The sequence below is a fragment of the Talpa occidentalis genome, unplaced genomic scaffold (genome assembly GCF_014898055.3).
Source record: "Talpa occidentalis isolate TD23 unplaced genomic scaffold, MPIMG_talOcc4v2.1 talOcc4.10, whole genome shotgun sequence".
NCBI classification, from domain to species: Eukaryota; Metazoa; Chordata; class Mammalia; order Eulipotyphla; family Talpidae; genus Talpa; species Talpa occidentalis.
Window position 1 is genome coordinate 69,725,163 of NW_023600993.1, and position 25,309 is coordinate 69,750,471.

At 37.3% G+C, this 25,309-nt stretch overlaps 1 protein-coding gene across 7 annotated transcripts in view; it reads left to right on the forward strand.

Moving 5' to 3' along the window:
* RALGAPA2 (Ral GTPase activating protein catalytic subunit alpha 2) overlaps positions 1–25,309 on the forward strand; it is a 329,205-nt gene that overhangs the window by 194,675 nt on the left and 109,221 nt on the right. For all 7 annotated transcript variants that reach the window (XR_008552100.1, XR_008552101.1, XM_054695973.1 and 4 more), the window contains 8 exons: positions 2,117–2,227; positions 4,824–4,892; positions 5,157–5,294; positions 8,127–8,310; positions 14,313–15,081; positions 15,830–15,901; positions 20,011–20,134; positions 21,762–21,917. Coding sequence is in view for 5 of the 7 variants with exons in the window: in XM_054695973.1 (XP_054551948.1) it covers positions 2,117–2,227; positions 4,824–4,892; positions 5,157–5,294; positions 8,127–8,310; positions 14,313–15,081; positions 15,830–15,901; positions 20,011–20,134; positions 21,762–21,917 (1,623 nt within the window). In the remaining 2 variants the exon portion in view is untranslated. The remainder of the gene's footprint in view (positions 1–2,116; positions 2,228–4,823; positions 4,893–5,156; positions 5,295–8,126; positions 8,311–14,312; positions 15,082–15,829; positions 15,902–20,010; positions 20,135–21,761; positions 21,918–25,309) is intronic.

Consider the following 25,309-nt stretch of genomic DNA (forward strand, 5'->3'; position numbering starts at 1 on the left):
CAGGCATCAGAGAAAACTAGCCTGTGGCTACAACAGTGAGCATGAACAGTGTGAGAACAGTGCAACAGTGCTAGAGACCTCCACTCAGCGATTTGTTTGGTTCTGGTGAGGTAGTGTCTGGGTGCTGAAAGTGGCAAGACATTCTAAGCCAGAGCTGTACTTTATAGAGTTTCAGCAGGCGTCCCACTGGGGAAGGCAGGGGCACAAGAATGGCGATGTGGGTTCAGGGTCTCCCAGGAAGCACGAGTGAGAGGAGGTGGACCTGAATCCCCTGCGCTCACCCCTGCTGCTCAGCTCTTATTCGTCTTAGAAGATATTGATGCTCTCCTTCTCCTCACCTCACCTCACTACCCTTTGTAGTCACAGAGTCCTGAACACTCCACCCTACCTGCTGTCTAGGCCACCCCTTACACAGCTGTTTCCCTCTGCCCATTACTGAGCCTCTAGGCCACCTTCCCCATGGCCCTACTCTATGGCACCAGAGATCCCACAGATCTCTGCCCTCCATACTGCCACCAGAGGAATCAGTCTACACTCAGGCCTGACCTCGTGGCCCAGACTAGAGAACTTGGCATCCCATTCAGGGACACACACAAGCAGGTCTCTGCCTGCCTAAGAGTGTCAACTCCTCATAGTAGGGACAGTATTTGCCCTGTTCATCTTGAACCTTATGCTGTTTTTTTAAATATATATGTAAATACAGATCTTCGTAATTTTTTTTTACATTTATTTATTTATACAAGCACTGGGTACAGTCAGAAGCACGGGAGGGTGAGAAAATTCACCAGAGCCAGAGCGGGGAGCAGAGCAGGCAGAAGGACTGAAGTACACTGCTGAGGGGAGCAGCGGGCAGCAAGAGAGGTCTGCGCGCCATGTGGGACCCTCACCCAGCCGCTAGGGATTGAACCGGTGCTGCAGAGGCTGCAGGTAGCTTCGCAATCCAGCGCTCAACCACTGCACCACTGGGGAGGCCCACACCTTATGCTTTTAATTCATTGCTGGCAGATTGTCAGTACTTCAGGAATAGGTGCTAAATGAGTGAGTGAATGGATGATTTATTCAACCCCTCTCTGTGTTAGTAACACCACCCTACTTACCGACCTCCAGAGCAATCTTCTTGCCTCGGTGCCCGTGCCCTGCTGCCCACTGCCTGAAAAGAAACACTGACTTCCTCTGCACTCTTCCAGGCTCAGCTCAGCTCTCTCCTCCCTCCACAATCCCATCTCTACTGTGTGTCTACCTCTCCCACACCTCATCCCTTTCTCCTCATAGTTTTTTCTTTCTTACCTGTGTGTCCACAGGATTCCCTAGCGAAGGACATACATAGGCTCAGTGATGAAACTTTTCACCCTAGGCAGTGAGGCATGGATAGCAGTGTCACCCCAGGTTTGGTCAGGAAGAGAAGCACATGGTACTCTCATCCCTGTTGTATACCTCTAGCTGAAGAGTAGGACAGCTGAGGGTCTATGTAGGCTCTTCCCCTATGACATATGATCTCACAAGAAAGGGAAACACCCAGAAGGTCTTGGTGGTGACCTGTGTCTCAAAAAACATCTTCAAAGATGTTACTTAAAAATTATGTTCTCATAGTCCCATTTTTTTTTCACTTTTCTTAGTATGTTATACATGCAAATTAAGTTTGATATCATGGGATATAAAATTATTTGATCAATCTGTTTCTCCCTGTGTAAAATGACAATAACATCTACCTTGCTGAGCTGTTAATGAAAATTTATCAAAGCAAAAATGAGTGAAATTCTTGTAAGGGGTTCTCTCTGCACAGGTGATACTCAATAATGTACCACATTTCAATTTTCTCTAATTGTCAAAGATTGTGTGTGATCTGAATGAGCCATTTGAAATTATGGTTTTAATTTCCAAATGATTTAAATGAGAGCTCGTTGTTTCTATAGAATGTTATGTAAATTAATACAGTTAGTCTAGACAAGAGGCAGTTAGAGTAATAATCATGTGTAAACTATCTGGCAATAGAACCCATTTTTCATAAATTTAAGACACAAAAAAGTATCCCTGTATGGAGAAATAATGTTCTTTCTTAAGAATAATGTACGTGTCAAGTTAGATTATTTAGTGTGGGTTTTCTTTCCATTCATAGTTTCCAAACAAGATTGTGGCTCAGGTAGCTTGTGATGTTCTTCAGTTGCTAGTTTCCTACTGGGAAAAGCTTCAGATGTTTGAAACCTCCCTGCCTCAGAAAATTGCAGAGGTAAGTCTTTTCTTATAATGATAAAAAACTTTTACTATTATTTGATATTTTTATTGTTATATTTAATAGTTAATTAAACATATTTAAGAAATTATTGGAGAACCAACTATTAAATTGCCATATGAGTCATTCATTCATTTTAAGGTTAAATTGCATTGGTTCTTCTCAGCTGTGAGCCCAGGCACTATGTAAAGAAGCCACCAGTGTTCTTGGGCAGAGTCTTACACTTGGGGAATTTGAAAGGCAGACATAACCACAACAAAGAGACCTTTTGTAGACAGGGCTTCATTCATCGAGAGTAATTTGGATGGTGCCAACAAGGAGTAGGCAGCTGGTTGTGATGGCCCTTCATATGGAGGCAGTGGGGGGACTCTTGTGTAAAACAGTAGTTTTTCCCAGACTGAAGACCACACTTTCTGCCATAGCATGATTACCCAGCTGAAATGAGGTGACTGCTGAAATATACTCTGTGGGGATGACTGGTAGAGGAGAGGAGCAGAAGAGACAGGAAAAATCAGCTCAATAAAATATCCTGGAAGTTGGGGACATTTGGGGCCTTTATTTGTATAGGAGCAGGTACCACTACCCCCATAGATACTTGGTGGAAAGACACATCCCTTCTGCCAGTTTTTAGAGCTGCACTTTTTACAGCATTCTCTAATGTTTACACTTTCAGTAGTAACTCTTCAAGGAAATTTTATTTGTCTCCATGTAGAATTACAGGAGAGAAGAAATGTTACTGATTTATTTTCTCTCTACCTTATTTTCTCTCTACCCTAAACAAATTTCACCAGTGTAACCAATTTATTCTCAACAATACATCAAAAATCTGTGATTTTTGACTTTCAGTGGCCTGGAGTGAAATAGTTTTGGACATAAGAGTATAAGATACTGCAAAATGTAAAGCCTGGTTTTAGGACAACCTTATAATGTATCATCTAAATGGTAATACTTGTGAAAATGAAACATGCTACTACACTAGGACAGCAGATGGGAACCTGGGATAATTTATAAGAGAATTAAATGAGAGGATTTTCATAATTATTTTTGAAAATTTATTTTCTTCATTGTGAAAGGTGTGGAGACTGATGATAGAACTTTTGTGACTATAGAAATAAATATTCAAGTTTTACTCTCTTACAAGTGTTACTCTCTTTCAAATAAATAGTGCAGTACTGCCAACTATAGTCTCCATGTTGTACATTCTCTCCTGACTTAAACTTTATAACTGGATGTATATGCGTTTTGATTCCCTTCACCCATTTTACCTACCACCCTCACCCACTCCTGTCAACAAGAAATTTGTTCTCTATCAACTTGGTCATGTTTGGTTTTGTTTTTTTTTTAGATTCCACATATATATGAATCATATAGTATTTGTCTTTTTCTATCTGACTTATTTTACTCAGTATGATTCCCTCAAGATCTGATCTATCCATTTTTTTGCTAATGGCAAAATTTCATTATTTTTTTCATGGCTGGATATTATCTTATTATATTATTACATTGTTTACTTCCCGTTACTGATAACAATACCTTCTTGACTAGAATATTCAATCCTAGTGCCCTCCCCCAAAAAGCAGACATTAGTTGGATATGTCTATAACTTTTTTTTTTTTTTAAAGTGACAGTCTTTTATTTATTTATTTATTTGTTTGTTTTGTTTATACAAGCACTGGGTACAGTCAGAAGCGCGGGAGGGTGAGAGAATCCACCAGAGCCAGAGCGGGGAGCAGAACAGGCAGAAGGACCGAAGTACACTGCTGAGGGGAGCAGCGGGCGGCAGGAGAGGTCTGCGCGCCATGTGGGACCCTCCTCCGGTGGCCGGGAAGCAGCCGGGGATCGAACTGGCGCCGCAGAGGCCGCGGGCAGCTTCGCAACCCAGCGCTCAACCGCTGCGCCACCGGGGAGGCCCTGTCTATAACTTTTTTGAAACATTTACATTAGAATTTATTTTCCACATAAGATTTCGCTATTTTTTATGTCTGAATAGTATCCCATTGTATATACTTACCACATTTTTTTATCCATTCATCCACTAATGAACACTTAGGTTGTTTCAATTATCTTGGCTATTATAAATAATGTTGCATTGAAAATGACTGTAGTTATCATTCAAGTTAGTGTTTTTGTTTTCTTCAAATATTTACCCAGAAGTAAAATTGGTCTTAGCCTTTTGGCTAAGATCAAGTGTACAAGTAGAATTGGTGGATCATATGGTAGTTCTAGTTTTAGTTTTTTTGAGGACCCTCTCTACTATCTTCCTTAATGATTGTACAAATTTACATTCCTACCACCAGTGCACGAGGGTTCCGTTTTCTCCATAACCTCCATAACCTCCAAATTACCTCTCATCTTTTTGATAATAGTCATTGTAACAGGTTCAAAGTAATAATCTTGTTGTGGTTTTGATTTGCATTTCCCTAATGATTAGTGATGATGTACCTATTGGCCATCTATGTCTCTTTTGGAAAAATGTTTTTTCAGATCTGCCCATTTTTTAATTGGATTTTTTTTAACTTTAGTTATATGAGTTCTTTATTTGTTTTGGATGTTAACTTTTTACTGTTTGGCTGTGCATTTGTCTTTTATGCAGATTCTTGTGGCCACAATTGCTTTTCTTTTACCAAGTGCAGAGTACTCCTCAGTGGAAACAGATAAGAAGGTAGGTACACTTTACTATGTTTTCCCTATACTTTGTTTTAAAAGTGTCAGACAGACTGATAAGTAATGTTACATGTAGGGATATCCTTTCTGTATTGGTGCTAAACATCTCTCCTGTGAAAACATTCATTCATTCATTCATTTTGCATTAGTGTGTCTATTGAATAATTACTGTTACGTAAGGACAATTTTAGTGTCTGTTATAACCTATAGTAAAGTGCAGTTATATTGCAGTATAAGCTATTCGGCCTGTTTCCGCTTCCAGTTTATTGTGTCCTTGCTACTCTGCCTCTTGGATTGGTGCATGGCATTGCCAGTGAGTGCCCTTCTCCACCCAGTGTCCACGGCGGCCTTGGAGGAACATCACTCACCCCGAGCCCCCTTACTGGATTATATCTACAGGGTGAGTTTCCAACTGGACCTTAGGAACATAAATGTGGACCTAAGTGTCAGGATGACCAAAATATGCTTTTTACATTTACTTATTTCTCTGTGCCCATTAGGAAAGGATTTATGGTGGGTTTAACAGTTTGAAAAAAATGAATAACTGAAAGGGTAAAAACAAAATAGTTGTAGAGAAGCAATAATTACTAAGTGATTGATGTATGATTGTCATCTTTGAACAATTGCAGTTTAATTATATTTCTTGAATTTTCAGGTAATATGATCTGAATCTACTTATTTTTTTTTAAAGAACTGTTTTAAAAATATACACAGCCTTAGTTTGACAAACATGCTTATAAAAGGAAGAAAAATGTATAAAAAGCTTTAATTTCTTTGCTTTAAAAGAATGCAAGAAATAAATAAATCACATCAAAATAATTAACCTCATTTTTATAGCACATAAAATACTTGGGTTTCACTCCCTGTTAATGATTAAGTGGCCTTTGCTGTAGATCCTTTTATATATATGCATACATATACACACACTTATATATATATATATATATATATATAGTGTGTCTATATGCATATATAGACGGTATCCTTCTATAGCAATCCTTCTGCAAACCCTTATTTGTTTATGTACTATATTTATCATTTGTGTGTCCATTAAATAATTGCTATTTTTTAATAGTTCTGTTGGAGTTTTTCTTTTTTGTTTGTTTTATTTTTAGTAGCAAACCTTTAATAATAATTTTAAAAAAGAAAGTCATTAGCTGATGACTTTAATACTTTAGCATGTATTAAATTAAAAAAAAATACTGTGGTTGAATTGTACTGAAAAAAAATACTATATTTTTGAATGGTTTCATCAGTATTCAAAGATTTTAATAACTGTTAGAATTAATTTAATACTTTTGTCATCTCCTAGCTTAAAAAACCTGTATGAAACTTGGCTTAAGCCAAGTAGCCATAATCATTTAAATTCATCCTTTAAAAAACTGCAAAGCTTGATGAATTTTCACAGGGTGAGCACCAGATCCCAGTTCTAGACACAGGGCATCCTTAGCATCTAGGAAGCGCTCATTGTGCCTCCTCCAAGTCACTAACCCAGACACATATCCAGGCATAACCACTATCCTATCAGTGATAACAGCATAGGTTAGTTTTCCCTATTTTTGAACTTTATATAGTTAGAATCATATGTCTTTAAGTAAATCTAAGATGCATCCTTCTGTCAACATTATTTTTGCAGATTCTTTCATGTTGTTGTAAATAGTAGATTTTTCACTGCCATTGCTCTTTAGTATTATACAGTGAGAATAAATCACAATTTATTTATCCATTTTACTATTGAGGGACATTTGGATAGTTTGGAGTTTGGAACCATAAAAAATATTTTGTAAGCATTCTATTGTAGTATGTTTTTTGGTATACCTGTGTATGCATTTCTGTTGGGTATATACCTAGGAGTGGAGTTGCTAGAATACAAAAGCAAGTGAATTTTAAATAATTTTTCAGAGTTATTGTGCTAATTTACATCATCAATAATAGTGTCTGGGAATTGCAGCTGCTCCATATTCTTGCTAGTATTTGATAGGTATGCATTGGTATTGCATTGTGGTTTTAATTTGTATTCCCTGCATTTACTGCCTTTGACTAATAGCAATTAATTCTCTCAATAACAGAAGCTTGATGATTATGTGAGTAAGAAAGTACCATAAGAATTTTCCTATACAGCTTTTTTGCTAGGAAAAGAACATATTCATACTGTTAACTGCAATTTTTGGTACTTTTAACCATGTACAAAGTTTGTTTCTCCAGTCCCAGAGAAACATACACATACACATAGAACATCACTAACTTGACTGACACAAGCCCTTGTGCCATGTGGGCAAATCAAAACTAGTCATCTAAATGTGAATTTACTTTCTATAAATATATTTAACCCAAAGGTGTTTCTTTTATTTCTTTTTATTTCTTTTTTTTTTTAAGATTTATTTATTTTTTTATACAAAAGCTGGTATACAGGCCAGAGACTCGGGAGGGTGAGAGGATTCACCAGAGGCAGAGCAGGGAGCAGAACAGGCAGACGACAGAAATACACTGCTGAGGGGAGCAGAGGGCGTGACAGGATTGGTCTGCTGCGGGATTCTTGCCGTCTGGAATGGAACCTGCACTGCAGAGGCTGCGGACAGCTTCACAGTGTGGCGCTCAACCTGCTGCACCACCCAGGAGGCCCTGTGTCCTTTATTTTTAAAGTATTACTTTGATTTTAATAAAAAAAAGTTTTTTGAATTTATGGTGAAGTAGAATTTTATACAAATTTATAAGTTAATTTTATATATTTTGGCTTACTCAGGATGATTTTCATTTGTATGGCTTGTATGTGTACAAATGAGACCAGGTTAAAAATTAAGTTAGCCCTTCCAATTTATGAGGTCAAGACTTATACTAATTCAAATTCATGCATGATTATGGAATAAACTCATGGCCACTGTTAATTGGTTTCATTCTGTCCTCTACTTTGGGTGCTGGTTGTCTACCGTGTGACGTCATCTGATTTAGTTCTTTCTACTTGTGTTGCCTCTGGTGCACTGGAGTAGAATAGCAAAATAAGCAAGTTTTTACTTTTGTTTTTTCTTTGAGAATATATTTATTGGCACTGATGCAAAAAGAGCAAAATAGACTTACTAATAGCAAAGAGATATTTTAGAATAAAAATCATTCAATGTTTTCAAGTATTACCAAGCCAGAGTCCTACCTCCTAAGTGTTTTTGAGTTGGACAGATTGTCAGGAGACAGGAGGTTGGTGACTTCTATAACATACACTCCCTTCTGTTTTTCACAGGTTCTACACTGTTGTGTTTGTGGTTCAAGTACATACACACAACAGAGTCACTATACGCTGACCCTGGCTGATCTGTCGTCCTCAGATTACGACCCCTTCCTGCCACTGGCAAATGTGAAAAATTCTGAGCCACTTCAATATCATTCATCAGCAGATCTGGGCAACCTACTTACTGTTGAAGAGGGTGAGAGTCTTCAGAATAGTAATTCCTATGGTCAGGAAAAGAAAGGATCGTAGCCTTTGCGTATGCTTGCCGTTGTTATTTTTTTTAACCTAGTTATTTAAATCCTATGATAGCAAATTCCTCCTTCCTTTTTATATTTCCTGTTTCTTCTCCTCCCTTCTCTTTTCCCATCTGAGTTGAATTTTGTTTTATTGAGAAACCTTATATCTCAGATCCATGTGCCCCCCCCAAAAAAAGACTCATTTTCTTTTCCCCAAGGTTATATATATAATGGGAGAGACAGATTAAATGTCCAAGAGCAACTGATATTACAAACACTTTAATATTTCAAATATATAGAAAGAATTTGACGATAAAATGTAAACCTAGGTCTTGTAAAGTATTTGAGGTATGAGAAGCATGAAAGTGTATACTAAATCCACAAATACGCACTGAAATGCATGGGGATTTCCCATGGGGAAAGGCTCAAGCCAGACTTAGAAGAATGTACACGCTTTGAAAGTTCATAAAGTGTACCATACTATGAGAGCATCGTGAAGCACAAGGTGGGGTTGACTTGGCATAGCTTTAGGATTGCTCCTCTCATGGCAGAGGGTCTATTTTGAAGCATGTGGGTATCATCAGGACTAAGGGCACTTAAAATAACAAGAGCCCATCATAGAGTTTGAGTCAAAATTTGGGTATCATAAAATTGCATCGAACCAAACATACACACACAAAGAACATGTAAAAATAGTCAACTGAGTGCTGATGAATTGTATCAATGTCAGTTTTCTGATTATGGTGTTCTATCATCGCTATGCAGGATGTTACCATTTGGGTGACGGATGTTGGGGATCTCTATATTTTTTTTCTTACAAGTACATATGAATTTTAAATTTCTCAAAGTTTAAATAAAGTTTTAAAAAAATGTGAATCTGGAGTGTTAGATCATCTAGCCTTAAAGAAAAAGGAGTGACGGATGGTCACCAGGAGAGCAGTCAGGGAAATGGAAGAAGAACCAAGAGTCATTTCTAGGAAGTCAAGGGAAGAAAGTGGGTAAAGAGCCACAAAAGGCCGGCAGTGCTAGGTACTTCCAAAGCTCAGGGGGTCCAACGCAGAGCCATTGTATTTCCCAGCTGTGCGTTTGGTAAAGGGTTTTGCCAGGGTGGTTTTGGTAGAGCAGTTGGTCTGTAGCCATAACATGAGCAGGTGACCTGGGAGATGGCCATTCAGAATCCAGGCTCAGACCCTTTTATGGGGCTTTGGTGGAGAGATTAAGCATTGATCAGGCAAGGGATGGATGAAGTGATTGGCCCAGGATGGAGCTTTTGGAAGAAATCACCACTGAGGGTGGTTCAGGCTGAGAGAAAAGAGATAGGAATGGTGAGGGGGAGGAGGGCAAGTGGGGGGCAACAGTGAAGAGCAAAGACTCTGATTCACAGTCAGAATATTAGCAAACTGAGGTGAATATATTTTCTAAAGGGTGGACAAGTCAGAAGTAATGGAAGTGGTATTTGGATTTAGTCAATTAACAAGTTCCCCAATTATAAAATATTTATCCTTTGAGATTTTGTTTCACAGTGAACTAATGACTCTCATTATAAGTTGTTTTGCTGGTGATGATATATGGCCAGAACATACAACACACACATTTTCACGTGTTACTCTTAGTTGCCCTCCTTTGCTTAATTATTTAATTGTCTTTTCCTAGAGTTCCATTGTCCTTTTAAACTTGAATGTTTTCTTGACTTCTTTTCCACAGTTAGAAATTCAAACTGTATATTTTTAAATGATCAGAGTGACCCTTGATTTGTTTCTTTTGTTGTTTCCTACTTTGCAGAACATGCCTTAAAAGAAAATTACGTTTCCTAAAGTCATTAATTTACACTCATCATACATGACTATACCTAAATTCATCACCTGTGACTTGTCACTTGAAAATAGCAACATGAATAAGTTAGTGTAAAAAAAGAATGAATCTAAAATTGCACATTTTAATTTTGGTACCACTTTTCTTTTGATGTACTAACACTCTGACTAGAATATTCATTCTCCAGAAACCTGGAGGACAGTATGCAAACTTGTCCTAACAGTTCTGTGGAGATGAAAGTAATCCTTTAATCCTATAATACAAAGGAATTTAAAATTTTTTAATTTATATTTTAAATAACAAAGGAAAAAAGCCTATAAACATATTGGTATGCATAAACACATTCTGAGTGGTACTTCCTATTAAGGGTAAAAAGGAAAATAAAATTAATAGCTTAGGAGTTTTAGGTTAAATGTGCTCGTATTTGAGTTTTTTTAAATTCACCATCATAACTCATCAATCATAACCAAACCATTTCTACTCAGATAATGTTTCTAATAAGCAATATTTTTTTTTATTTTCAAATGATTCCTTCAAAGACCTATGCCTACTATTTACTATAATTACTACATTCAACTAGAGTTACAAACATGAGTCAATACCTACAGCTGAGGTCGCTACTAGCCCAACTCAAGAAATAGCTTGCACATGTGCTCAATTGTATAATTATTAATACCTAATTTCTTACAAAGGAAAAGGATGAACTTTTAAAAATGAAAGTCAAAGGGCAATCTAAAATTTCTCTTTTTATATTTCATACCCAATTTAGAAAACTGTAGTAAAGATATTTGAAAGGCATTTTTCATAGTTTGTGGAAATTATGAACTTGTTTCTTCATTAATGGAATCTGGATTATTTTTCTTCATTTTGAGTGAACCCTCAGGCAATTGATTTTGCAGAAGTCTGCCAATCCTTATTTTATAAATATTCCCTTCTCTTACTTCTCAGCAAGCACCAAAGATATTTTTGATTTTTATTGAGTGTGTACTGATTTTGACTTGATTAGTGTGATTCCAGGTTAATTTCCCATTGGAGAATTCAAACACATTCATTAAAAACATTTTATATTCATCTCAAATTGAAAGCACAAAACTTTGAGAAAAGTTGCTTTTCTCATTGTTATTTTCAGCATTGAATTTTGCCAAATTGGACCTTTATTGTTATTTTCATAATCTACTCTAAAATGTCATCCCCACTCAGCACTGGATCACCCAACTAAGTAGAGTGCATTGGGGCTTTAATTAATATTTTTGATGGCACATACATTCACATGGAATGTTAAGAATGAACAAAGAACATCTATAACTTTTGGAAAAGTTAATATGGACACAAAAGCAAAAACCTTCATAAATGCCTTCAAGGAAATTAGTTGAGATGTTTTAAATTTTTCAGCTATACAGAAATCATACACACTTCCACAAAGATTGAGAAGAACAGTTAACTTCAGAAATGGATGTAGATGACTTCCTTTGCTTCTAAAGGATGAGGATTTTTTTTTTTTTTTTATAAATTTTATTGTTATATTCCCCATACAATTGCAGCCCCCCATTCTGACCCCAATCCCTCCCCTCCCGCCCCCGCCCCCCTAAAAGTGTCTCTGGTTCATAGTTTTTTGTTGATTTTGATTTTCACTTTCTTATAGTTATTCATTTTCCTGGTCCCTTATTTAAGTTTTCTAGATTCCTGCTATGAGTGAGACCATCCGGTATTTTTCTTTTTCTTTTTGGCTTATTTCGCTGAGCATGATCCCTTCCAGCGCCATCCATGTTGCTGCAAATTGCATGTGTTTATCTTTTTTGAATGCTGAGTAATATTCCATGGTATATATGTACCACATCTTCTTGATCCAGTCATCTATTTTTGGGCATTTGGGTTGTTTCCAAAGCTTAGCTATTGTAAACAGTGCTGCTATAAACATAGGGGTGCAGGTGTTCTTTGGAATTGATGTTTCTGTGTCCTTTGGGTAAATACCTAGGAGTGGAATTGCTGGATCATATGGAAGCTCTATGTTTAGTAGGTCCAGAAATCTCCACACAGCTCTCCACAGTGGTTGGACCAGTTTGCACTCCCACCAACAGTGCAGAAGAGTTCCTTTTTCTCCACACCCTCGCCAGCATTTGTTGTTGCTAGTTTTTTTAATATGTGCCATTCTCACTGGTGTAAGATGGTATCTCATGGTAGTTTTGATTTGCATTTCCCTGATGGCAAGTGATGTTGAACATTTTTTCATATGCCTGGTGGCCATTTGCATTTCCTCTTCAGAGAAGTTTCTTTTTAGCTCTTCTGCCCATTTTTTGACTGGATTATTTTCTTTGTTGTTGCTGAGTCTCATCAGCTCTTTGCAGATTTTTGTGATCAGTCCTTTATCATTAGTGTTGGGTGCAAAAATGTTCTCCCAGTTGGTGCGGTTTCTCTTTGTTTTTGTTATTGTCTCTTTTGCTGTGCAGAAGCTCTTTAATTTGATGTAGTCCCAGCTGTTTATCTTTGCCTTCACTATCACTGCTTTGGGTGATGTGTCTGTAAAGATGTCTTTGATGTGCAGATCACGTAGTGTTTCGCCTATATTTCCTTCTATATATTTTATGGTTTCAGGTCTTATGTCTAGTTCTTTAATCCATTTTGAGTTGATTTTTGTGTATGGTGTGAGGTAGTGGTCAAGCTTCATTCTTTTGCATGTAGCGACCCAGTTTTCCCAGCACCATTTATTGAACAAACTTTCTTTGCTCCAATGCATAGTCTTTGCTCCTTTGTCAAAGATTAGTTGACCATAAATCTGTGGATTTATTTCTGGATTTTCTATTCGATTCCATTGGTCTGTATGTCTGTTCTTGTTCCAATACCATGCAGTTTTGATGATTATGGCTTTGTAGTATAGTTTGAAGTCTGGGAGTGTAATGCCTCCATTCCCTTCTTTTTTTTTCAGGAGAGCTTTGGCTATTCGGGGTTTTTTGTGATTCCATATGAATTTCAGGATGAGGATTTTTTTAAATACAGAATTACATTACCGAATGCAAATAATTTCTTGTTCATTGAAAAGAAAAAATAACCTCAAAAAAGTCAGGACAGTCTTGTTAGTCATCACACAGAACTTCTTAGACTCTAGGATTTGATTGCTTCTAGGATTTAAACATAATAAAATTGATGTTTTGTAAATAACCCACTTGGATTTTTAATGTCCAAGGGGATGGATTTTTCACATGAAAAAGCCTATTTGTAGTTATTTACATTTGATTTTTCACATTGAGAATTTGGAAATCAAGTATTTCCCAAACCTTTAAGCCCAAACTATATATCTTGGTTTATGTACATGGCAATTTTTAATTAAAATTAGGTTTCATTTTAATTTCATTGTTCTTAGATTTTGCACAATTCTTTTCTAAATTTGATAGATTAAAATTTCTCTAAGTACCCTCAAGCTTAAGTAGTTCATTTCAGTGCATATTTGTGGATTTAGTATAGCTTTTTATGCTTCTCATACCTCAAACACTTTACAAGACCTGTGTTTACATGCTATTGTCAAAGTCTTTCTGTATATTTGAAATTTTAAAGTGTTTATAAATCTGTTGCTCTTGGACATTTAATCATCAGCTACAAATTTACTTAAAACCCTCCAAGTATCTGTAACTTATTCATACAACAAATTCTCTCAAATGTTTAAAATGCCTTAATGATAAAGCATAAATTACACAATGGCTTTAAAGCAGATTGCTTCAAGTATATATAAGCAGACACAGGCTTGCTTCATTTCCTTATCATTGTCTACTTTTACCCCACTGATTAGAGAGGGGTAACTCTAACCCCAACCCGGCCCCTGCTCTCTGTGTCCTCTTCAACTGGATTCTGACTCCATAGAGTTTCTGGAGCCCTCAGCCCTTTAAGGACAGGACCTTTCTCTTGTATTTATTACTGTACCTACAGATTTTTAAATGTCCCTTTCGGAATAAATCTTCATGTAAGTAGGTTCTTTTAGCAATCTAGTTAAATCATGCTTTGAAACTTAAATAGAATTAGTGTCAAAGACAAATGAAGTGAAAAAAATTCCCAGACTAACAAAAAAATCAAAAATTCTAAGTACAACTAGAAAGCTGATCATGTTCAGTTTGAATTTTTATTTTCCACCACCACTGTATGTTTCTTTGCTGCTTTTCAGAGAGGAAGAGAAGAAGTCTAGAGCTGATCCCTCTGACTGCCCGAATGGTCATGGCTCACCTGGTGAACCACCTGGGCCACTTCCCTCTCCGCAGAGGCCCTGCCGTGCTGCACAGCCTGGTCAGCGAGAACCATGACAATGCACACGCGGAAGCCACTGAGCTGTCCTCAGAGGTGTTCCGGAGTCCAAACCTGCAGCTGTTTGTTTTTAATGACAGCACCCTCATCTCCTACCTTCAGACACCCACAGAAAGACCCGCAGACAGGTCACCAGTGGGTGCCCTCTCTAATGTAAGAGTAATTGTGAGGGATATCTCAGGGAAATACTCTTGGGATGGGAAGGTTTTATATGGACCTTTGGAAGGGTGCTTAGGCCCCAATGGCAGGAATCCATATCTGATTTCGGGCTGGCATCATCAAACATTTGGACCTCAGAAAGATATTTCTCATATTGAAGAGGGAGATGATGTCCTTGACAAATTACTTGAAAACATTGGCCATACAAGTCCTGAATGTCTTTTACCATCACAATTAAATCTAAATGAACCTTCCCCACCCCCATGTGGAATGAACTGTGATCAAGAGAAAGAAATCATCAAGGTCATTTTGCGTCAGAATGCACAAGAAAACGAGTACGTTCAGAGGTGTAGTTCCGATTCAGCCATGAAAGTCACTAGCCAGGAGCAGCCCACGCCAGTGGAGCCCCAAGGACCCTTTTACTTCTGCAGGTTGTTGCTGGATGACTTGGGAATGAATTCTTGGGACAGAAGGTAATAACATGCTTTAGATCTTTAATTATTTTATCATTATTTTAATATGATTGATCCTTTATCAGTTTGGGGTTGGGGAAGCGGAGAACAGGAATGGAGATTTTTCTGTATTTAAGCATTTATAGCTTGTTTTCTGCTGCTAAGTTAAAGTTAGAAATAAAGCTGATTGTGCTGTTCTCATGCACAGATTGAATTCCAGACATCTGTTGTATATTTTAAAGGGTATCAAACATTTCTGTGTTTGGGTGTTTAATTATGCTCTGTTACTGCTTTTGTCTTCACAAAAGTTGTGAATGGTCTACAAGGATGAATAAGTCATTGTGATCTTAAGTCTAGTGAGGGAGGTAGACTCATACAACTCTAGTGAAAGATAGCATCACACAGAGTTCAAGAGCAATAACTAAGCCCAGTGGGGAGTGATGGACTTGAGCTAGACCCTGAAGGTAGAATGGCGTTTTTAAGAACAGAGGTGAGGAAAAGAGATTCACAGCAGAGCTAACAGTGAAGGCAAAACCATCCAGTGTCACTGAATAGTGATGGGATGCAAAGGAATTTTGAGGCCTTTGAACATCTCGGAGAGAACAGCGTTCGTTCTGTAGGCTTCCATCACAAATCATTGGTGAAGGAGGTAAGCAATGGATCAATAGATATGTGAATGGATGAATAGGAAGGTTTGTTAATTGATTGACTGGAAAAGGCAAAAATGGTTGGGGATTACATGATTTCTTTCATCCCTTTTTCTTTATAGGAAAAATTTCCATCTGCTGAAGAAAAATTCAAAATTATTGAGAGAGCTGAAAAATCTGGACTCCCGTCAGTGGTATGTGAAAGTATATCAAACTGTTGTTCCTGTCTCTCTGTGTGTACTTAGATGACAGATATAGCCACAGAAATAAACACACCTACAGACATCCAAGTGTGGTTCTGTAACCTACAAGCAGGTCATATTTGCACATGCTATCCCTTTAATACTTTTGCCTTTGATGAATAAACTTTTAAGTTTCCTATACTAAAAAAAGGTCAGTGCTCCCACCAAATCTGTGCCTTTGAGGATCTTTCCATGTGGCAGCCTGAGGACATTCATTCTCATTTTATCTCTGCAGCCGTCTCTTTTTCTATTGAGGAGTAGAGGCTTACCTGGGACATACAGACTGACTGTGTTCTCACATACACTGTTATATAAAGTGAGCAAGACTGACTCTAGAACCTGTGCTTTGTCCTGGATGTGCCGGCACTCTATAGTCTCTGCTCTACAATATTGGCAGGTTTAAAACTATCATGTTGTAATTAATAACTCTCTAGTAAAAAGCCTCATTCTTCAGTGCTCCAAAGCATTCTCTAAAAGTCAGTCAAACCTCAGGTCACAATCTCAGAAGCAATTCTAAAGATGAGCTCACAGCCAGTTTTTGACTTGAGGATATGTGTGCTTCCAAAAACATCTCTGTCAAGAGTAAGTGTAGTAGTTGGTACACAATTAGTACTTAAAAGTCTTAAAAAGAATAAACTGTTCTTAATCTTTAGTAGTTAAGAAAACCATTTTTAAAAATGGCTTTTTGTTTCTCTTCTATTCCCCTTAGAAATATCATTAGATATCTCATTAGAGATGAAAAACCTGAAGCCAGAGCCATTGTTCCTCACATTGCCCTTTATCATATTCAGTTTCCAATTGTTGTTATGTTTCTTTTCCTCTAGAGAAATAGAGACTAAGTTTGTGATTGGTTTCTTCTGAAGGACTTGGGGATTCACTTACCTGTTCCTCTTGTCTTCCACTGTTAAACATGCAATCATTTGGGTTCCAAACTCAGCTTTTCAAGCATATGCTGAATTATTCTGTGCTTCTTAGTATTAAGTGAATACATTGGTATCTTGTAATTGTGGCCAATTTGTTGGATGTTAATGCACTTTAGTTTCATGAGGTACAATTGAATTAACTCCCTGGGGTGCTGTTGAGTAAAATATGGCTTTGGAGAGCTGATTGGCAAATCCTCTGGCCCTTGATTAACCTTCACTTAAAACCCCAACTCCTAGATTTAGTGTCTTATTGACATTTAAATAGTTATCAACTCATTTTATGGTAAAGAGTATTTTGAAGGTTCTTTTTGTTAAAAAAAAATAAATAAATCTTCAGTATAAGAAATCTAGACTGTCCCCTATTGACCAGTTAGCAGGTAAGAATACCTTGTCCCATGAATTTCAATTTAGGATGTTTTTATTTATTTTTCATATCAATTTATCTCCCTTCTATCAAGTCATAGTGCTTAGCATGTGTTAGGAAAAGTAGAAACTATTTGCAACTCTGTCTATATATCTTGAAGTTGGTGAGGTTGCAAATAGTGTGATGGAGCTACATACAAATTACAGTGAGTTTTCCCTTTGAATATGAACGCCTCTTGCCACTACATGGTAACATGAATGTTAAAATCAGGTTTTTTTCTTTGTTTTGCTTTTTAATGTGAGAGCTCAAGGAAACTGACCTATTCTGATCTACTCCCAATAAGAAAAATGCATTCTAATGGGGAAGAGGAAATTGTTGATTGTGTGTATGTGTGTTTTTGAATAACCTGATCCTTTCAGCACTGGTAGTGCTGCTTATGGATATGAAGTACAGTTGATGTTGCTAATTATCATTTCAAAAGCCTGGCCCTGGGAAGGCCAGACGCAGTGTCTACATCCTAGCAGGCTCTCTGTGGTGCTAACATTTTGGAGGATGTGAAATTTGATGAATGTTTACAGCTAAAGGTCACCTTTCCTCACACCTACATCAGTCAGGCAGTCATTGGTACTTAATTCTCTTGTGCTCTCCTACTTTGAGTTAATGAGGACTCAAGGACTTGTGTGCAGTTACAATGTGAAAAAAAGCTGTGACTTAGAACTTTAAGGAAAATAACAGAAACCAGTGGTTCTTTTATGTATACAGTGTATAGAATAGCAGAAAATTAAGTACAGAGGACTTTTAACTATAGAGAGGTGCAGAAAGAAATTGTAACTATACTTTTTTCTCCTTACATTCTGATCTCTGTTATCATCTGAACAGATTATTAAAGCTCTGAGAATAAGCTAATTATTATTCTAGGCTGTCAATGTCCCTTGCCTGCCACTCGGGGAGAAAGTGTTATTCCACTTTTGGAGCTTCATAATGCATAAAGACAAGTATTCTGACAGTCTGAGAGCACAGGTCTCTAGGAGAACATCAACCCCTAGGATCCATCACCACAAAACTAATCTGTCCCCACAATTTCTGTTTCCTTCAAGAGAAGTAACCCCCAAGAGTGTGTTCATGTCATGCCAGGATGTCCACCCTCTCCATTAACAGCAGAACAGTGCACATTGACAGCCATAAAAGCTAGATTCCATTTCTATAAATTTATTTATGATAATAATTTATTTATTTATTTAAATGTCTAATAATGAACATTTGGGATACAGTGTGTTAATGTAACAGAGTGTTGCGTAGCCATTAATAATTTTGCTATAGAAGCACATAGTACAAAAGTATTCATACTCAAAAGTGGTTGAAATGGTGAATTTATGTTATATATATTTTACACAATAAAAATAGTATCCACAAATATTTTAAGTGAAAAAATCAGTTGTAAAAGAGAACATAGTAGCTTTTCATTTTTTGTATTCAAAAATGAATACATCCTAAAAATGTAAGTTAATGCTCATTGCTTATATATTGAAATCACAGGTATTTTATTTTATTCTTCTCTTTCCTTTCTATATTTTCTAATTTTTCTTCTAACTATGTTTATTACATGTAAACTGTTGGGGGTTTGTATAAGGAAGTTATCTGAATGACTAAAGGAATATTATCTTCCTCCATGTATTTAGGTAAATTTCAATTAATTCTGCCTATAAGTAGAAACATAAGTGTTGCGGAAGGATATACTTAAGAATATGTTAACCATATCACCAATATGGTTATCTACAATGATACTACAATGATGAGATATTGAACAATTAGGAAATAGAAACATTTTCATATTGTTTATGCACTTCATAGTGAAATGAGAGTTTTCAGAATGCAATGCCAAAGTATGAAAAAGAATAGAAATCTTTGGAAGTGGTAATCCAAAAATTTTAGAAAATAAGACTAGAATGGTCAGATCGCCAGTGAGTTTGTGATTTAACTGAGCACTTAACCATGTGCCAAGGGCTGTGCTAGATGTAAAAAGAGTTAAAAATCAGGCCTTCTTTCCTCAAATAACCTATTATATTTACTTGATGTAACAATGAATGTGAAAAATCCATCATAGAAAAGTGGATGAAGGGTTTATAGAGCCAGAGGTTTCCCTGGACAGCTGTCTAACCTGTCAGACAGGTGCAGATTAGTCAGAGCAGAGGGTGGGTACACCCCTCACAAAGAAAGTACCTGTATTCTGCCTGGGAGAAGTTTCTGTTTCTCAAGTTTTGGCATATTTTTCAGTTTCCAATCTGAACTATCCAATAGTCTTATCTCAAAATGTAGAAAGTAGAATTTGGGCAATCACATAGATCTATTCACAGTTAATATATATTTGAAATGTTTTCAAAGATATTTTCAACCAAAAATGGAGAAAATGGGTCAAAAAAAGTGTAACATGGTATTAAGTCTACTGTATGTCTGAGAGGGTGATCTCAAGAACCAGACTGCCTGCTTCAATCCCTGGTCTTGCTATGTGTGTTTGTTTTAACGTATACGGCCCTTCAGACACCTCTACAAGAAAGATGATGATAATACTTGCTTCACTTGAGTGATTGCAAAGAATAAATGAGATCATTAAACAAAAAAAAAGAAGAAACATCTTGGAACAGGGACTGACCCTTAGAACAATGATTCACCCCTCCATAAATGTAAGCCCTATCATAAGAGTCCTGTTGGTGGTGATAGTAAGATAAAATTTTACATGTAAGAATTCTAACTCCTTTAAATTTAAAAATTTACAGCCGTGAAACACACAAAATTGCAGTGTTTTATATCGCTGAAGGTCAAGAAGACAAGTGTTCAATTCTCTCCAATGAAAGAGGAAGCCAAGCATATGAAGACTTTGTTGCTGGACTTGGATGGGAGGTAATTCATTTCGTTCAGTAGGTGTTTTTTGACCAGCACTATTTAAAGATTTATCTAAATTTGATATTCATTGCATAAGTTTTTTTTCTTTTTATTTTTTTAATTCATTTATTTTTTTATTGAAGTATCATTATTTTACATCCTTATTAATTTTTGCACAGTATAGGATTTCTCCCCTCAGGTATGGTCACTGTAACTCTCCCAACACCAAAGCCTCCATGGTCTTCTACCATAGTCCATTGTGCTCTTTCTATTTGCACCCCCTCTTCTCCCCTCTTGGATGCCTCAGATCTATGGTCAGCTTTCAAGGGTTTGCTTTAAAGTTTGTCTTTGACCCTTTGTTTGGTTTCTCTATATTCCACATATAAGTGAAACCCTCTAGAATTTATCTTTCTCCTGGTTTATTTTGTTTAGCATAATCCCTTCCAGCTCCATCCATGTTGTCATGAATGGCATGGGTTTATCATTTTTAACTACTGAGTAGTATTCCATTGTGTATATATACAACATCCTCTTGATTTACTTATCTGTTTTGGGGCATTTAGGTTTTTTCCCTATCTTGACTGTGTAAATAATGCTGCTGTAAACATAAAAGAACAGGTTTCCTCTCAAATTACTGTTCTTATGTTCTTTGAGTGGATACCTAGGAGTGGAATAGCTGAGTCATGTGATTCCATTGTTTTTTTTACATATGGTTTTACATTCAAATAGATAATGAGTTGAGTTCTGGAATTAAATAATGTATTGAAGATATTCACATCTTCTATTAGTTACTTTTAGTACTTTATATATGAACTTGTGTTTCCTTTTAACTTTTCTCTTAATATTATTTAATTTACATTTTATCAGAACTGAATAGTTAGATCAGCACACCCAGTCATAGACAGTTTGTAGTAAGAGAATACAAATATGGACAAAGAAGCAATGGCTTTGGCCACAATGTGGAGACTGGAGAAGAAATCAGTGCCTTGGTGGGTGAAAAGATGAAGAAGGTTTTGAATGAAGTCAAAACTTGGAATGAAAATAGAGTATAGTAGCCATGATGGTTTAGCTCTCAACCTGTTTCCCTAAGTTAGATCCCAGAATGACTGATTGAAAAAATTTTTATTTTCTTTACTAAATAATGCTCTAAGGGATGTGTAAGCATTTACATACATGCATATATACACACACGCATACACACACACACACACACACAGATAGAAACATAAATTGAAACAAAAATATATTCCTTAAGTATGAGAGAAGTCAAGTTGGTTTTACTCTGTTATTGCCATTCCAATAAATTCTTCTTCTTACTAATAAGGTTACTTCTTGTTATTGAATATACTTATTATTTAATATATTTTATAAACCATACACTCCTAACTAGAGTTTTAAGAAAAGACTAGAGCTTTAATTGATTCAGTATATATGTTAACTATATTTGATGAAGAAGAGATCTTCTATTGCTTTTTTTTTTTAAAGATTTATTTATTTATTTTTATACAAGAACTGGGATACAGGCCAGAGGCATGGGAGAGTGAGTGGATTCACCAAAGACAGAGTGGGGAGCAAAACTGGCAGAAGTGAGTAAGACAGCTCATGTTTTACCCTCATTCTTTTTCCTGTTTGTGACCTGTGTCAGGTGGATCTGTCGACCCACTGTGGCTTCATGGGTGGACTTCAGCGCAATGGCAGCACAGGGCAGACTGCCCCTTACTATGCTACCTCGACCGTGGAAGTGATTTTCCACGTCTCTACTCGGATGCCATCAGACTCAGATGATTCACTCACCAAAAAGGTAAGGGGTCTTCTTAGATGTTCTTAGATTTATAGGGGCTTTCCTAAAATTGAACAAAGACTGTGTCATAATATGCACTGACACTGAATTCTTCTGGATAGAACTGCAGTGTTGCTTTTCTTGAGTTGCATTTACACTTACTCTGCATTTATACTTAATTCTAAAGAAATATATGAAAAGCAGTCATTTCAGTCTTAAATCCTGAGATTATGAAATGAAAGGGTCTTAGATGTTGTTACATTTGGATTCCTTTAAATGACTATTACCTGACAAAAATTAAGGTTATTGATATTCTCCAGTTGACCAACATCTTAAGATCCAATGATCCTGTATTGATGGGACCCTGAGAAAATTGCATCTCTTAGATTTTCTGTGGAGCAATTTGACAAAATCTGTCAAAATGAGTACGTCTGCTGCTGCCCAGGGTCTCACTCTTAGCATCTACCTTGTGTTCTCCTTCAGCCTGGGTCTGATGGACAATTTTCTCTAGAATTCACCCCTTAGGGAAACCCCCTGGGGAACTGCTCTCTAGTTTTCAACCTGCAGAATGTTCACTTGAGATTCCCCTCTGTTAGAAGTGAAGAACACCTTAATAGAAGAGGGATTTTTGTCTGGAAAGGAAACCTAGAAGACTGACCCGTTTCTGTGAGTTTCCAGATGAGAAGAGCAACTGCTACTAGCCTACTAGCAGGTAGTGAGCCTGGAATTCCTATCTCACACCCCCTCTTCCTACAAGGATTCATGGAACTCAGAGCAGCATCTGAGTAGTTTGGAAACGAGTCACTTAACTGTTGACGTAACTGGCCACTGTGGGATCTATGTGTAGTGATTATAGCCAGGGTCTGAAGACAGGCACACCAAGGTTCAAATGTGCATCCAGTTACTTGACCAGCCTGAGCCTCAGTTTCACCACTATTTAATGAGACTAAAAACATAGCCCGTGTCAAATGTTGTTGTAAAGTAAATGGGTAATTTCAGCCTGTCATTGTCTATCCTTTTCCACCTGCCCCATCAGGCAGATGATTGATATTAACCAGTGGGGCTCACTGTACCTGTTTTACTTCTTCCTCTGTGATTTTGCTTTTTCACAACTGCAGCCTCAGATGTCTGAACCAAGCACTTGGTGGGCAACAGTGAGTCTGCTCATGTGCCCTCATGTTCTCGCAGTGACTGAGTGTCTTGGATGTAGAGGCCTGATTGACTTCCACTCCCTGGTCTCCATGCTCGCATCGCCTCTGGCTGGCTGTGTGCTGGTTCTCACAGGTATAGGGGAGCTGCCTTCAGTTTTGATGGCTGCCTTGGCTACTATATTGCTAGTGAGGGGGACCCTACTCTCAGAAATCAATTTCAGATAACCAAGACCCTGGGCTGGGTTTATGTATCCTTTTTATTTGCAGTGCTACTCTGCAAATGTGTCAACATATTCTAATGCCTGAGAACTACTTTGTTAAAAAATAGATTAATATATAAAATATTTTTTAAATACTTCCTAACGAAACAGGGTTGTATTTTTTTTTTTTTTGAGAAAGACATACTGCCTTCTTGATAAAATATCTTGCTATAAATAATGTTCCAAGACTTGGTCTGCTTGAAAGATTCCCCACTGTAATAATCAAAATTCAGCTGATGCCTTTTGCAGCTCCAAGAGTTAGCATCATTAGTGACAAACTCTCTTTATCAGGATGTCTCACAGCTAGACTAAAAATCAGTCACAGTAACAGCAGCCCACAGTTCCTTGTCTTATTCTAACTAAATTGTCCCTAACAGCTTAAAAATGAGCTGCAAAATTCTAAAGTGATTCATGCTCTCTTCTGCCCCTGTCATGGGGACACTTTTTCAATTCTGCAATCCGGTTGCAACCCCATACTGAACTCTTGATCCTCCACTGCAGAAATTTGTTAGCTCTAGCTAGATTAGATTTTTCACAGCTAATCTAACTGCTGTAGGGGTTTGCAGAGTGGGGACAGAGCTGTGCTATTGGATTTGTCCAATTCATTTGACTCCAGGACTATAATTGCACTTATGTCTTACAAGGCTTTTATAGCCTCAGGCTGGCCAGCCGCATAAAAAACAAATTGGCAGTGATACAGTACGAGTGAAAAGGGATGAAAGGCCCACATTATCAGTCTCCAGGCAGCACTGTTCTGGCAGGAAGTTTCTTGGTTAATTTACAAATAAAACTTAGATTTTAGGATGGGCACACTGTCAGCTGAACAATGGGGATGTCAGGCCTGACTGTTACTTAGTAAAAGTAGCAGCCGGGCCCACTGAGGAGCAGGAATTCTTCAATCAAACAGACGACTCCTTCTGGAGCCAGCTGGCGATGTAATGCAATTAGTCGGGAAAGGAGGTCAGCCTATTAGGTGTGTACCATGACCAGTGTCACCAGTGCATGCTGCCTGGCAGCAACAAGCAGAATGGCTCAGGCAGAGGGACTTTAAAACTCTGTCAAGATAAGAAGTGGCAGGACATTGGGGTTGATTTCTTAAGACTTAAGAACCTAACAGTTTTCTGAACCTGTGGAGAATCTGCATATTGTTGTGCAATTCAAACAGTAGCTTCCATGAATGTCAGCTTCATTCCAAGATGATACTTGTTAGCCTCCTCCCAGATGACACCTGAACCAGATTGACTTGACCTACATGCATGGAACAGATGCCCTGGTGGACTTATAATTTGAAGGCCTCTAATCAGAATTCTCACAAACTCACAAAATGATGTCTCTGTAATGAAATCTCCTTTAAATTGAGCAACACACTGACTTTCTAGGGTATGTCCTTATACACTGATATAGTTGACAATTTGACCAGGTTAATTTTACTTGTTTTGCCTATTTCTGTTCTTGTTGTAGGCAGAAAAGAGTGTGTTTTTACTCTTCACTCCTGATTTATCAGTCAGTTTAGCCTGTGGCCTTAGCTTTTAGTTTTGTAATTTAACTAAACTGTGATGTGTCCAGAGGTATGAGGCACATGACATTGAAAGCAGCTTTAAGATAATGAATATTGTATTATTACCACACAAAAATAACTCTTCCCTAATGACAGAATTGCCACATTGTGGGGATAGGTCTATTAGTGCAGTACTATACTCCTTTGCTGTTGCTCTGAGAATACAATTTCAAACAGAATTAGGAGAGATTTGGGTTATATAATTGAGTAACCTAATTCAGAAAAGGGAGAGTAACTGCAAATTTTCAATAATCACTCTATTCCCTCAAAGCTAATTGCTTTCCAACTTACACTTCTGGATCAGAAGGCATTATCACACATTTTAGGGTGCTGGTATTAGGTGATAACTCCCACATGTGAACAGTGTTTAGGAGGTGTTGGGTCTTCCTATTCAGGCTTTTGTGTCATCATTATTTTAAGGGGCATAGAACTGCCTGGAAGGTT